The sequence below is a fragment of the Asparagus officinalis genome, chromosome 7 (assembly GCF_001876935.1).
Source record: "Asparagus officinalis chromosome 7, Aspof.V1, whole genome shotgun sequence".
NCBI classification, from domain to species: Eukaryota; Viridiplantae; Streptophyta; class Magnoliopsida; order Asparagales; family Asparagaceae; genus Asparagus; species Asparagus officinalis.
Window position 1 is genome coordinate 149,441,028 of NC_033800.1, and position 12,611 is coordinate 149,453,638.

Here is a 12,611-nt window from a genome sequence, read left to right on the forward strand (position 1 = left end):
AAGGCTCCTGGTGCTACTTATAAGACAGAGCATGCCGAGGATGATTTTGAAGCTGGTGTCGAATTTGAAAGTTTCCACTACCAAGCCACAGTTCCTATCTCTGACACGGCTCTACTTGCAGGCTTCTTCATGATTTAGTTGAAGCGGTGTGTGATACCGTCAAGACCAATAGAATCAATATTAGCTGAGGTTGTGTACCCAGCTATTTTGCTAGCGCATGGGAGACCTGTGAGCCTCCTTACTGCTATGGTTGGCTGTATTCAGAACGGCCTGAGGGTATTGACTTCAGAACTTCTCAGTGCTTCAGGAGTCAAAGCTACTAAGAAGAAAGCTGGGAAGGCTCCTCAACCACGTGTACCAATGCCATATACATATTTAGTGGCCTGGTTCGTGTTGCATTGCCCTTCTCTTTGGAAGAGGGTGCATTCAGCTGGCTTCTTATGATCAGGTTGGGCTACCTGGTCTATCGCTCACGGGAGAAGTGCGTAATCGAGCCTTACATGCCTTCTCGGTTCGCCAGACAGTTTGGATATGACCAACTCTATGTTGGCAATCCTAACCCGGCGTTAGCTCAGATTGGGAATTTATGCGAAGGAGCTCGCGCATGGTACTTTTTCTCTGCCGGGGGAACCCATGCGCAATTCACTTTACCCCATTCACCACCCGGCTGCTCTACTGTTATGGATTTCCGCCAGTGGTTTGTTGAAGCTTCTCGGATTCCGGAATATGACGTTTATACTTCATGTATAAACGAGATTCGGGAATTGTACCATTCACGGAGTGGTTCTGCGAGTACTCGTCTGCCAGGGATGGAAGAGTACCTATCTTGTGAACAGGAAGCGATCGGAGCCGTTGAAGCTCCTCAGGACTTGTCCACCATAGAACCTTCTGAGGAAGAGGTTCCTATGGGGATCGAAGAGGGAAAACCAATTGCCGATTCTCCCGAAGATAAGACAACTGAGGAGATTCCTGCAGAAGAGTCTGCTCCTAAACCTCATTCTTTAAGATCGGGTAAGAAGGCTCTTTCTGCTGCTGAGCAAGGTGAGTATGACAGGAGAATTCGTAACCAAAATAATGGGGGATGCGATGAAGTCTGCGCTCGTTGGGCGTTTCACTGATGGAGAGGACGAAATGCCTCAATCGATCCCCTCAGTTCCTGAAGACGATGGGGCTGAAGAGGGTCCTTCTTCTGAAGTTGCTCTAACACCTGTTCCGGATGATCATACGGATCCAATCTATCCAACTCTTCCTCCTCCACGCTCAAGGGCTCTGAAGAAATCAATTGATAAACTGGAACGTTGGATGCAAACAATTATTAATATGGTCAGTGTTGAGGGGGCTTCTCTTGAAGACTGTGAATCCGTCTTGAATCAATGTTTGGACGACATCAAAGCTAAAGGGGATGCATCCTGGACTGAACACTGCCAAGGGAGAATCACTCTTTTGATGATAGAATTAGCAGCTTTCAGGGAGCTACAGCGCACCAATTTAGATTCTGAAGTGGAGCCGGCTCTTTCCTTGGCGATAATCTCGAGGGCGAATCACCCAGGGGCTCTTCGCAAGGACCTGTCTGATAAAAAAGCCCGCATATCAGCTTTAAGGAAGCGACACTCTAAAGCATATGCTAAAATCAAACGTGTTGCTTCTGATATCCGCGGTATCGAAGAGACTATCGCTCGATTAGAAGCCGAGTTGGACCAGAAGAAAGCCCAATTGGCCCACTATGAGGATGTCAGGAAAGAGCTTGAGCATAAAAGTGGCCAAATTTATACGAAATTTTGTCGTACACTCCACGTAGCTGAGCAGACTCGTAAGGACATTGTTGCTACCCTTCCTATTGAAGCAGAACTCAGGAAGGAGATCGAGGGACAAGTCCGAGCGGCTCACCGGGAGAAACTCTCTGCCTTCAAGTCTAGGCTAAAAACCCTCAAGTTAATGAAGCCTGATGTTTAGCTCTTGACTTGTTCTTGATTAAGGAATTTTGTATTGTTTTCATTTTGTGTTTAGATTAACAACATTGAATGAAAACAATATCACTTTTGCTCTTTATCATCTTTTTTTTTGCTGCAATCTGGTTCAAGACAATAGAAAATAATGCAAATGCTATCGAAATTCCCTTTATTATTTATTTAGAATAATTCCATCAAATTACAATCGTCAGAGGTGTAGTGTTAACATGACAAAATACAAGATAGAATTACACTATGAATGGGCAACCCCCTGCCTGATTTGGTTGGGGTTTAGGGGGCCACATGATTTACGGGAAGTATCTCTTAAGAAACTTCCCATTAATTGGCATCATGAGCCTGTCTCCTTCTTGATTGATGAGGCGATATGCTCCATTCGAATAGACTGATTCTATTACGAAGGGCCCTTCCCATTTAGGATTGAATTTCCCTTTGGTTTTGTGTGTCATCACCATGGGTCGCCTGTTGGCTAACACTAAATTGCCTTTTTTGAAAATCCGTTCCTTAACCTTTTTGTTGTAGGCTTTGGAAATACGGGCTTGATACAACTCGATCTGTTGTTGAGCTTGAAGTCGCTTGTCGTCTAAGGCTTCAAGTTCTTGTAGACGTCGTTGATGCTTTTCTTCTTCTGTTAGTCCAGTTGTGATAGCGACTCTCAGAGAAGGAATCTGAATTTCCAATGGTAGTACCGCCTCGCAGCCATATACCAAAGAGAATGGCGTAGCTCTTGTGGAGGTCCTTACTGTAGTACGGTAAGCCCAAAGACATTCACCCAGTCTTTCATCCCAATCGCGCCGGCTTTTAGAAACAAACTTTTTGAGAAGCTTCACTATGGTTTTATTGAAGGCTTCTGCAAGACCATTTGCTGGCGGATAATAAGCCGTAGATGCAACACTTTGGATTCTGAATTTATCACAAAATCTCTGGAACCCAAAACTGACGAATTGTGTCCCGTTGTCGTGAACTATTCGCCTCGGGACTCCAAAACGGTAGACAACGTGATGCTTGATGAACTTGATTACATTTGAAGTCTTGACTTCTTTCAACGGGATTGCCTCCGCCCATTTGGAGAAATAATCGGTCACGGCTAGAATGAACCGGTGTCCCTTGGATGTCAGAGGGGAAATCGGTCCGACGATATCCATACCCCACATTTCGAATGGCCAAGTCGCTGATGTGGGGTGTAAGTTTCCTGGTGCTTGGTGGATGAAATCCCCATGAATTTGGCACGCGTGACAACGTTTAGCATAGTCAACCGCGTCTGAAAACATCTTCGGCCAATAATAGCCGATGCGTCGGAGGCGATCTCCTAACTTAGCTCCAGGCTGATGAGCTCCGCACATTCCGCCGTGAGCTTCCTTGAGGGCCTCTTTTGCTTCTTTCCGGGAGAGACATCGAAGCAAAACTCCATCATGCGATTTACGATACAGGACTTGAGAGACTGCGTCGTAATAGAATCGGAGGGCCTTTCGTTTGATAGAGGCCGCTTCCTTAGGATCATCGGGTAGAATTCCATATACGGCATAGTCGATGTACGGGAATCGCCAATCCCTGGATTCAAACTCCATAGAAGTTGTACAGACTTCTTCTGACGGTGTCTCGTCTAGGTTTTCTTCTGTAGGAATTTTAGAAAAGTATAATTTCCGTCCCGCGACTGGAATCGTTGTTTCAGTCTTCGGTGGCAACGCTAATGAGGTTGCCAAGGAGGCTAGAGCATCTGCGTAAGCATTCTGAGCTCGTGGCACGTATTCGATAAAGAAGCCCTCGAACTTTTGAGCCTGCTCTAGCACTGCAAAGTAATACGGGATCAAATCCTCATGACGTGCTTCATATTCTCCTCGAACTTGATTAACGATGAGTTGAGAGTCACCGTAAGCTTCAAGATGCTGAATACCAAGTTCTTCAGCAAATTGCATGCCTAATAGCAGAGCGTTATACTCGGCTACGTTGTTGGTGCAAGGTTCGATTAAGGAAAATCCCCTTGGGATTACATGGCCGTTTGGAGAGATTAGCACTACTCCTACTCCCGCGGTGATTGCTCCATGTTATAGTTGAGAATCGCGAGTATGGCTTGACCGTAGTGACCCGTGAGATATGAGTTGTTAACTTGGACTTGGGATGGGAAAGTCTTGGTTCATGTTAACAGATATGTTATTGTTTATTTCCAGGCTCGCACCAGTGAATCGTTTCGCGCTGGGGTGGGTCTGAGGTGATGTGATATTGTGATTGTACATGGGCCAGAGGGCCAATACTTGACTTGAAGGCGGCCCCTGGACGACTTTACGGGGACCCGATTATATACATCAAAATATTCTTCCCCAATTCAAATAACATGTAAAACAAGAATAATCTGCTTGTGTGCTTTATGGTGGACTTTGTTAGTTTTGTTGAGATGTAGATCAGTGTTGTTCTTTTCATACATAGATCGGGATTAATATTTAATTATCTGCAATTTGAGACATATGGTATATACATGAGGGTTTCCTTGTTTGGATTATTTCGCTCGACGTACTACGTCTCGAGTTGTAGATTTTTAAGTATTAATTCTATCTAGGGGTATGTCCTTGTTACACGGATGATTATGGATTCTTATGATCGTTATACTCTAGTGATGGATTGCATCTAGCTTGTTAGTATTCCAGTTGCATGTTTCTATTTATTATTATTGTTATTGCATTGGTCATTCGACCGTTCCTATTTTTCTTTGTGGGGGTCGGGTCTTGCCATGCGCTATGCACCTGACGTACACCTGTTTTCTCTGGTGTACGTCAGAATTAGGAGAAAAACAGGTTCAGCTAGGAGATCGCCAGGAGCCGGAAGATCCTCAGCAGGAGTGCCTTGTAGACGGAGCAGAAAAAGGAGTCGAAGCCTATTCTTGATGGTTCCACTTTACTTTTGTAGTTCATTCTTTTTCTATTGATCGATGTATTTTTGTATCTCTCCAGTATTCTTTTGTTCAGTTTTGTATAAGGGCATGTTGACCCGAATTTTATGTCTCGGATGTTATCCCATTTGTGATATGATATTTCTTTATTCTGAGTTGTCTATTATATTCTTGCTGATTGTGATCGGGGACCTGCGACTTCGCATTGTATTTATTTTCAGACGCTTAGCGTATTAGATTGAGAAGACGGGGTCTAGCACTTATCTCTTCTCAGTCTAATACGTCGCGGGCTTGCTCGCGTCCCGATTCCCTGGTATTTTGGGAAGCGGGGCGTGACAAGTTTTAGTGGTGGCCCATGCAGGTCACGGTCTCGATCACGGTCCCGACTTCCCACTAGTAAGAATGTATTGGACGATTCAAATACATATCATTTTTCATCCGTGAGACTATCCTTGAGCCTTATCCTATTTTCTTGATAGATTTCCTTTCATCCCTACCTTATCACTTTTTGACTCCGGATCTTTCTACTATTTCTTGTCTCGTAACTTCCACTTGATTCTTAATTCTTGTTTCTTGTCTCGTTGATTTGCGAGTACCAACTCTCGTTCCATATCTCTGTCCTTGGGTTTAATTCCGAGGGCGGAATTTGTTTTAAGGGGGGTAGAATGTAAGGACCGTGAATTTTGATACTAGTTAAAATAATTTTTCGGTATTTTTAAATATTAAATTATTATTTTAAAAAGAGTATTTATATTATTTTTTTTTTGATTTTCTAGAATATACTATGATTTAAAAATCTAGTTTTATATTTATTTTAATGGTTTTGCTAATTATAAATTTAATTGTTACGATAAAAATTTTTAAAATTAATATTTGGTTTTTATTATTGATATTATTATTGTTGTTGTTGTTAATAATTATTTTAATTTGATTTCCCATAATCTTCTCTTCCATTTGAATTCTATCCATAATCTCCCCAATTAATCCCCAAAATCACGTTTAAATTCTTACCTTTCTTAGTCACGTGATTTTCTCTCCCTCTTTAATAATTCAACCGTTTCTCTCTCTCTCTCCATCGTACTTTTCTCTCTCTCTCAATTTCTTTTTCTCTCTCCTCTCCAAAGAAACCACTCCCAGATCTAAACCTCCTCCTTCTTCTTCCCCAACCCCGCCGGCCAACATCACCACCCTCTCTCCTTCTTCTTCTTCCTCAAGCACTGAACCCGACCGCCCTCACCCCGCACCCGAGCTCTGACCGCCGCCCGACGCCCCGCTTCGCCGCCGGCAAGCCCCAAACCAGGGCCTGGTATTATTCTGTAGCGGGTTGTACCAAAGCCGTCTTCAAGCTTCCCCACAAAACCGCTAATTCCTATACCTCCATCAGCTTCTGCAATTGGTATTACGCTGCTTCTCAGACTCCCAACTTCAACTTGAATACATCTTGCCTGAAGGACATTAGGCATATGTATAATTCAAGAAAGGGGTCTAAGACGTCTCGCTTGAGGGGGATCGATGAGTTTCTATCCATCGAGAGTCAGCCTGCCGAACAGGAAGAGGAACAAGGAGCTGAGCCCGTTCCAGTGGAAGAACAACGAGCGGCTGATCCTCCTATGACAAGAGCAGCGGGGAAAAGAAAACTTTCTGCTGATGAAGCTGGCCAGTATGATAAGCAGATCCGTCGAAAGTTGCTGGTGGATTCTCCCCCCAGAGGCCAACAAAAATCCAAGTTGATGGCTGAGGCCATTAAAGCTGCTAAAGATGACGAACCACAGGAATCATCTGTGGCTGGCCTGCCGCATAGAGCGGGACTTCGTTCTCATGGTCCAGCTCTGTCGGGCGAAGGTTCTTCTTATCATCCTCCTGAGGACGAAGAAGATGAATTAATGGTTGCAGATGCAGAATCTGCTCCGGTGATGGATCTTCCTAGGTCTCCTGCGTTGGAGCCAGGGGGTCTCGAAGATAATCCACCTCCTTCTCCTTCAGCATTAATGTCACAAGCTGATGATTTAATGCCTAGTCCTACAACGGGACTTATGAAAAGACCAGCCGCTGGTGCAAGTCTTCCGGAGTCTTCAGCTGTTCCGGGTGATGAGGAGCGAGTTGATTATGACGACTCCCCAACTGGTGATGCAGCTGATGAAGATAGAGGTGATGAGGACGCCGATGTTGGTAACATGTCAGGTGAAGGTGAAGATGACGATGAGCATGATTCCCTCGATGACGTCACCACTTTTGATGATGATGCTCCCAAGGTCCCGTCTGATAAAGCATCAGGTTATACTCCTTTTTATCTTACCGGTAAGCTTGGTTTGTTTCGACTTCTTCCACATGCTTTTTCTGCGTTCCGACCGTTTTTTCGTGCAGGTTCACCCACTCTCGGGACTACTTCCGCTGCTCCTTTAGAGCAAGAACCTGCGCAAGTGTCGGCTCCTTTAGAAGAGCAACATTTACCTGGTTCTCCTACGGCGACTGTTCCGCCTGTAGCGTTGCCTGAAACCACTGCCGCTACTCCTCCTCCGGAACAACAGCTCGTGCAGGTATCAGCCCCTATGCAAGAGCAACCCCTGCCTGACTCTTCTGTAGTAGCTGCTTCACCAAAAGCGGTGATGAAGATCTCACTCACCCCAACGGAGGCTGGGCCTAGCTCTTCTCAAGCGAAAGCATTGATGGCTTTGACCTCAAGCCCTTCGCAATTGAACATTTCAATCGCCTCTGCAGCTTCAGCACCTGGATCGCCTGCTAGTCATCATCTTAATGCCTCAATCTCAGCTGCTGAAGGGGTATCTTCGGGTGCAATTGTCAGTCTCGCTAATGCACCTAAATTCCTTCAAATCTCCTTGGTGTATCTAAACAGTCTTGCGAAGACGGTAGTTGAGTCCCTGATGAATGGCCAAGGAACTTTGAACTCCTTTCGACCTCTGCTGGAAGCAGGCTTAAACGGGGTCAGGAGTGTGGGCGAAACTCAATGGTTCGAACGCTGCTCAGAGATTATCCTTCGTTTGGAGGAGAAATTACAACGCTTCGAGACCATGGGCCATAGTGACCTTCAGCCGCAAATTATGTCCACTTTGGCTAGTCTTCAGGTCGCTGAAGTGATACACCGAGAGGCGCTAGAACGGGACTTAGCTGAAAAAGAGCGTCAGATTGCAGAGCTTCGTGAGCGTAACACTCGGAAGCGAGAAGAACTAGAACGCTCAACTGCTTCTATGAATTCGCTTCGGGACAGACTGGTTGAAGCTGAAGCCGAAGTCCTGCGATTGAAAGCTGAACTCTCCCGCGAAGAAGGCATTGTCAACATCCTTAGTACCCAGAATGCAGCTAGTACTTTGGAGTATCATGCACAAGCTCAGGCTCTGGAAGACGTCAGAAAGGAAATGGCGGCCATCATCATACCCAGCGAGGATGAACTCCGAGCAAAGGCTGAAGCTATGGTGCGAGCTAACCACGAGGCGGAGCTAGCTGAACTCAAGGCTCAACTCATCTCTTTTGATTTAATGCATGAGTGAGCTTGGCTTCTGTAATGTTCTTTTGACAAGAACAAAGTTTGTTTTGTATCACTTTCTTTTGGTTCTTGAATAAAAAGTGATATTGACTTCTCATTGTTTCTTGCATTTATCATTTTTTGATTTTAAATACAAGTCACGAGAAATGCCTGAGATGTATTCCTGACTTAGAATATACCTCCACAATGGTTCTGTTGCAGAGAACTCTCTTTATTATCATTTAAGACAACTCTAGAAAGTTTCAAACTGCTGAGGACGAATACTCCCATAATAGGGTTGACTAATAGAATTCTTCCTGTGTTATGTTTTGCTTTAAACACTGAAAGAAGTCTATAAATGCTAGAGGTGTAGTTTTAACTTAGCAAGAGAGATATTGCGATCGGAGCAATTTTGAAGACTTATCGTTCTATTGACGAGAAGCGATAAGTTGATTTTTGTCAGAGGTGTGATTTTAACGTGACAGAAGAAATATTGCGATCAGGGCAATTTTGAGGACTTATCGTTCTATTGACGAGAATCGATAAGTTGATTTTGTCAGAGGTGTGATTTTAACGTGACAGAAGAAATATTGCGATCAGGGCAATTTTGAGGACTTATCGTTCTATTGACGAGAATCGATAAGTTGATTTTGTCAGAGGTGTGATTTTAACGTGACAGAAGAAATATTGCGATCAGGGCAATTTTGAGGACTTATCGTTCTATTGACGAGAATCGATAAGTTGATTTTGTCAGAGGTGTAATTTTAACGTGACATTTGTGGGGAAAGAATATTATAGCGTCTCACAGGGGAGAACTGCTATATGTTTTATCATCGGAGTGATGAGTTATAAGACTTGTGATTTGATCAAGATTTTGGGGGAGTTTATTACCCCACTGAAAACGAGTTATTTATTGCTCTGCTGAGGAGAGCCAATAAATCGACAATGAGTTGGAGACTTATCATTCTATTTTTTGAGAATTGATAAGTGGATTTTGGGGTGTAGTATTAACCCAATGAGAATTTGAATTCTGCTGAAGAGATACAGAGGTTTTGATTACCACTCTGTTAAGTAGGCTTACCAGTGCATATTCTTCATTTAAAAGAATTGCAACGCTGAGGTGACCCTCGCGTTTAATATTTGAAACGCGAGGCTCAGGCCTTGTGACGTTGGCTTGGGCTTTGCATTTGGGAAATTTGAACGCGGATGTGAGCTTCGCGTTTTGAAAGATGGTTGGGATTCATTCCTAGAATCCTGTGCCATCTTAACAGCTTGGCGGCTGTTATAAATAGACCTGAGTGGTCACGTCAAAAGTCATTTGACTTTCAAAACTTTCGGCTATTTCCAAGAACGAGAATTCTCGTTTGATTTTGGTGAGATCTCCGACGAGCTTCGTCTCCTCATTCAAAGTAATTTCCTCCGACCGACTGCATCAATGGCGCCTCGGAGAAGAGGTTCGAACTCCAAGAAAGTCGCCGGAGCGACTTCCGAAGTGCCGTCGGCTGAGGACGCCGACGGCGCTCTTGTTCATGTGGGGACATCGTCGTCGTCACCGCTGCTGCGGGGGCTTCCCTGTCGTGGTGAGTGCCACCCGAAATAACTTGCCTTGGCAAGTTCTCTGAAAACCCTAGATGGATTCTTGATAACGAGGAAGATGACTCGTTTTAACTCAATGAAAACGCGGGGTTGGGACCCCATGTGGGTCTCGACCCTCGCGTTCAAGTTTTTCAACGCGAGGTTGACCTTCGCGTTTGAGGCTTCTGACGCGAGGTTCGACCTTCGCGTTGGAGATTTCTGACGCGAGGTTCGACCTTCGCGTTGGAGATTTCTGACGCGAGGTTCGACCTTCGCGTTGGAGATTTCTGACGCGAGGTTCGACCTTCGCGTTGGAGATTTCGATATGAGCCTTTAACCCTTTATGTTTCAGGCTATGCCTTTATGTTGATAGCTCGCCGCTAACTTCTGCTTTTGATTGTGCAGTACTTCTCCCAAACGTGCCACTTTCACAAGAGCATCATTTTGGGTACATCGGGGGACCTGACGCGAATGAAATATTTAGTCTTCAGAACCAAATTCCATTGTGTACTTATCTTGATTCGGAAAGAGCGGAAATGATTAAATTCCCCTAATGCTCTACCCTCAAGATTCTGATAACTGACTTAGACTTGGAGACCCCTGTCGGTCATGCCCAGTTTCCTAAACCAACATTCATATTTGGAGATCACATACCAGGCGATGATCATCTTACATATGTGGAAGATTCAAAGCTGTTGCGAAGAGTTGATAGTCGCCTTTTATTCCTCCCAAGCATGAAGATGATGTACCCGCTCTCCTATTTCTTGAATGTGAGTTGCCGTCGGGGTTTGACCTTCGACATTGTCAAAGAGAAAGAGAATGTGTCACTTGGATTTGGTCGGCGAGCTCGTACACAAATCGGAGGACAACTCAAGGGGTTAAGACCTGGTTTGTTTGAGAAGAAGGAGCTGGTTCAGGAGATGCCACGTCCAGCGAACATCTTTATTCGTCAATTCCTTGCAACTCAGGGTGAATTCTCTACCCAGACGTTTAGGTCCCCTGGATGGGTCTGTTCTGGCGAAGGAGGTTGGTGGACCCGCATGGTCGACTTTGTTCTTGAGGAGCTTAAGGACTCTCTCGCTCAATCGGGTCTTACAGTTCCTGTGTTAGCTACACGATGGGGAGTCATGCAGAGTCTTCACAATTTCTTCCCTATGTTGGAGAAATATAACCCTGACAGCTGCACATTCTTCACGCCTGCTGGAGAGTTAGGTTTTGCTCTTCATGAAATGCAGGCAGTGTCGGGGCTGTCGCTTGGAAAAACGCCCTACGAGGAGTTTATCCCCACCACGGAGGAGCTTTCCTTACTGAAGGTGGTGTACCCGGAAATTTACGCTACTTTCTGGGAATTGATGTGCCACTTCCACATATGCGCCCAAGTCTTTGGGATGCGTGGAGGGGGCATTATGCATACTACCTGGGTAGACTACCTCTTCCAAAACTTAAATCGGAAAGATGTGGCCGTATCCCGTGTCGCAGTTGTCTCACTTAAGGACGCCAAGGCTCGGATTAAGGCTCCTGGTGTTACTTATAAGACCGAGCATGCCGAGGATGATTTTGAAGCTGGCGTCGAATTTGAAAGTTTCCACTACCAAGCCACAGTTCCTATTTCTAACACGGCTCTACTTGCAGGCTTCTTCATGATTTGGTTGAAGCGGTGTGTGGTACCGTCAAGACCAATAGAATCAATATTAGCTGAGGTTGTGTATCCAGCTGTTTTGCTAGCGCATGGGAGGCCTGTGAGTCTCCTTACTGCTATGGTTGGCTGTATCCAGAATGGCCTGAGGGTATTGACTTCAGAGCTTCTCAGTGCTGCGGGAGTCAAAGCTACTAAGAAGAAAGCTGGGAATGCTCCTCAACCACGTGTACCAATGCCATATACATATTTAGTGGCCTGGTTCGTGTTGCATTGCCCTTCTTTGATGATAGGGGCGCCTGAGGGGGTTGATGCTTATACTCCCTTCGTACAGAGACTGGAGTCGGCCACGTGGACTAGTTCCTATATAGTCAGGGCTCGACAGCTTCTATCCCGGGAAGATAATTACCGGGTTTTCTGCTGCGTTCCTAACTTTGACGGAGCTGATGTGAAGGATGCCCGTTTCATGGACTTGCTTTTTGAGGGCTCATCTTCTTTGGAAGAGGGTACATTCAGCTGGTTTCTCATGATCAGGTTGGGCTACCTGGTCTATCGCTCGCGGGAGAAGTGCGTAATTGAGCCTTACATGCCTTCTCGGTTCGCCAGACAGTTTGGATACGACCAACTCTATGTTAGCAATCCTAACCCGGCGTTAGCTCAGATTGGGAATTTGTACGAAGGAGCTCGCGCATGGTACTTCTTCTCCGCCGGGGGAACCCATGCGCAATTCACTTTACCCCATTCACCACCTGGCTGCTCTGTTGTTATGGATTTCCGCCAGTGGTTTGTTGAAGCTTCTCGGATTCCGGAATATGACGTTTATACTTCATGTATAAACGAGATTCGGGAATTGTACCGTTCACGGAGTGGTTCTGCGAGTACTCGTCTGCCAGGGATGGAAGAGTACCTATCTTGTGAACAGGAAGCGATCGGAGCCGTTGAAGCTCCTAAGGACTTGTCTACCGTAGAACCTTCTGAAGAAGAGGTTCCTACGGGAATTGAAGAGGGAAAGCCAATTGATGATTCTCCTGAAGAAAAGACAGATAAGACAACTGAGGAGATTCCTGC

The 12,611-nt window shown here is 45.3% G+C and overlaps 1 protein-coding gene across 1 annotated transcript; it reads left to right on the top strand.

Annotated features, from left to right (window-relative positions):
• Positions 810-8,357, top strand: LOC109847978. Its single transcript, XM_020417211.1, has 2 exons — positions 810-1,041; positions 7,216-8,357. Exons 1-2 carry the CDS (start codon positions 810-812, stop codon positions 8,355-8,357), a joined length of 1,374 nt encoding a protein of 457 aa, XP_020272800.1.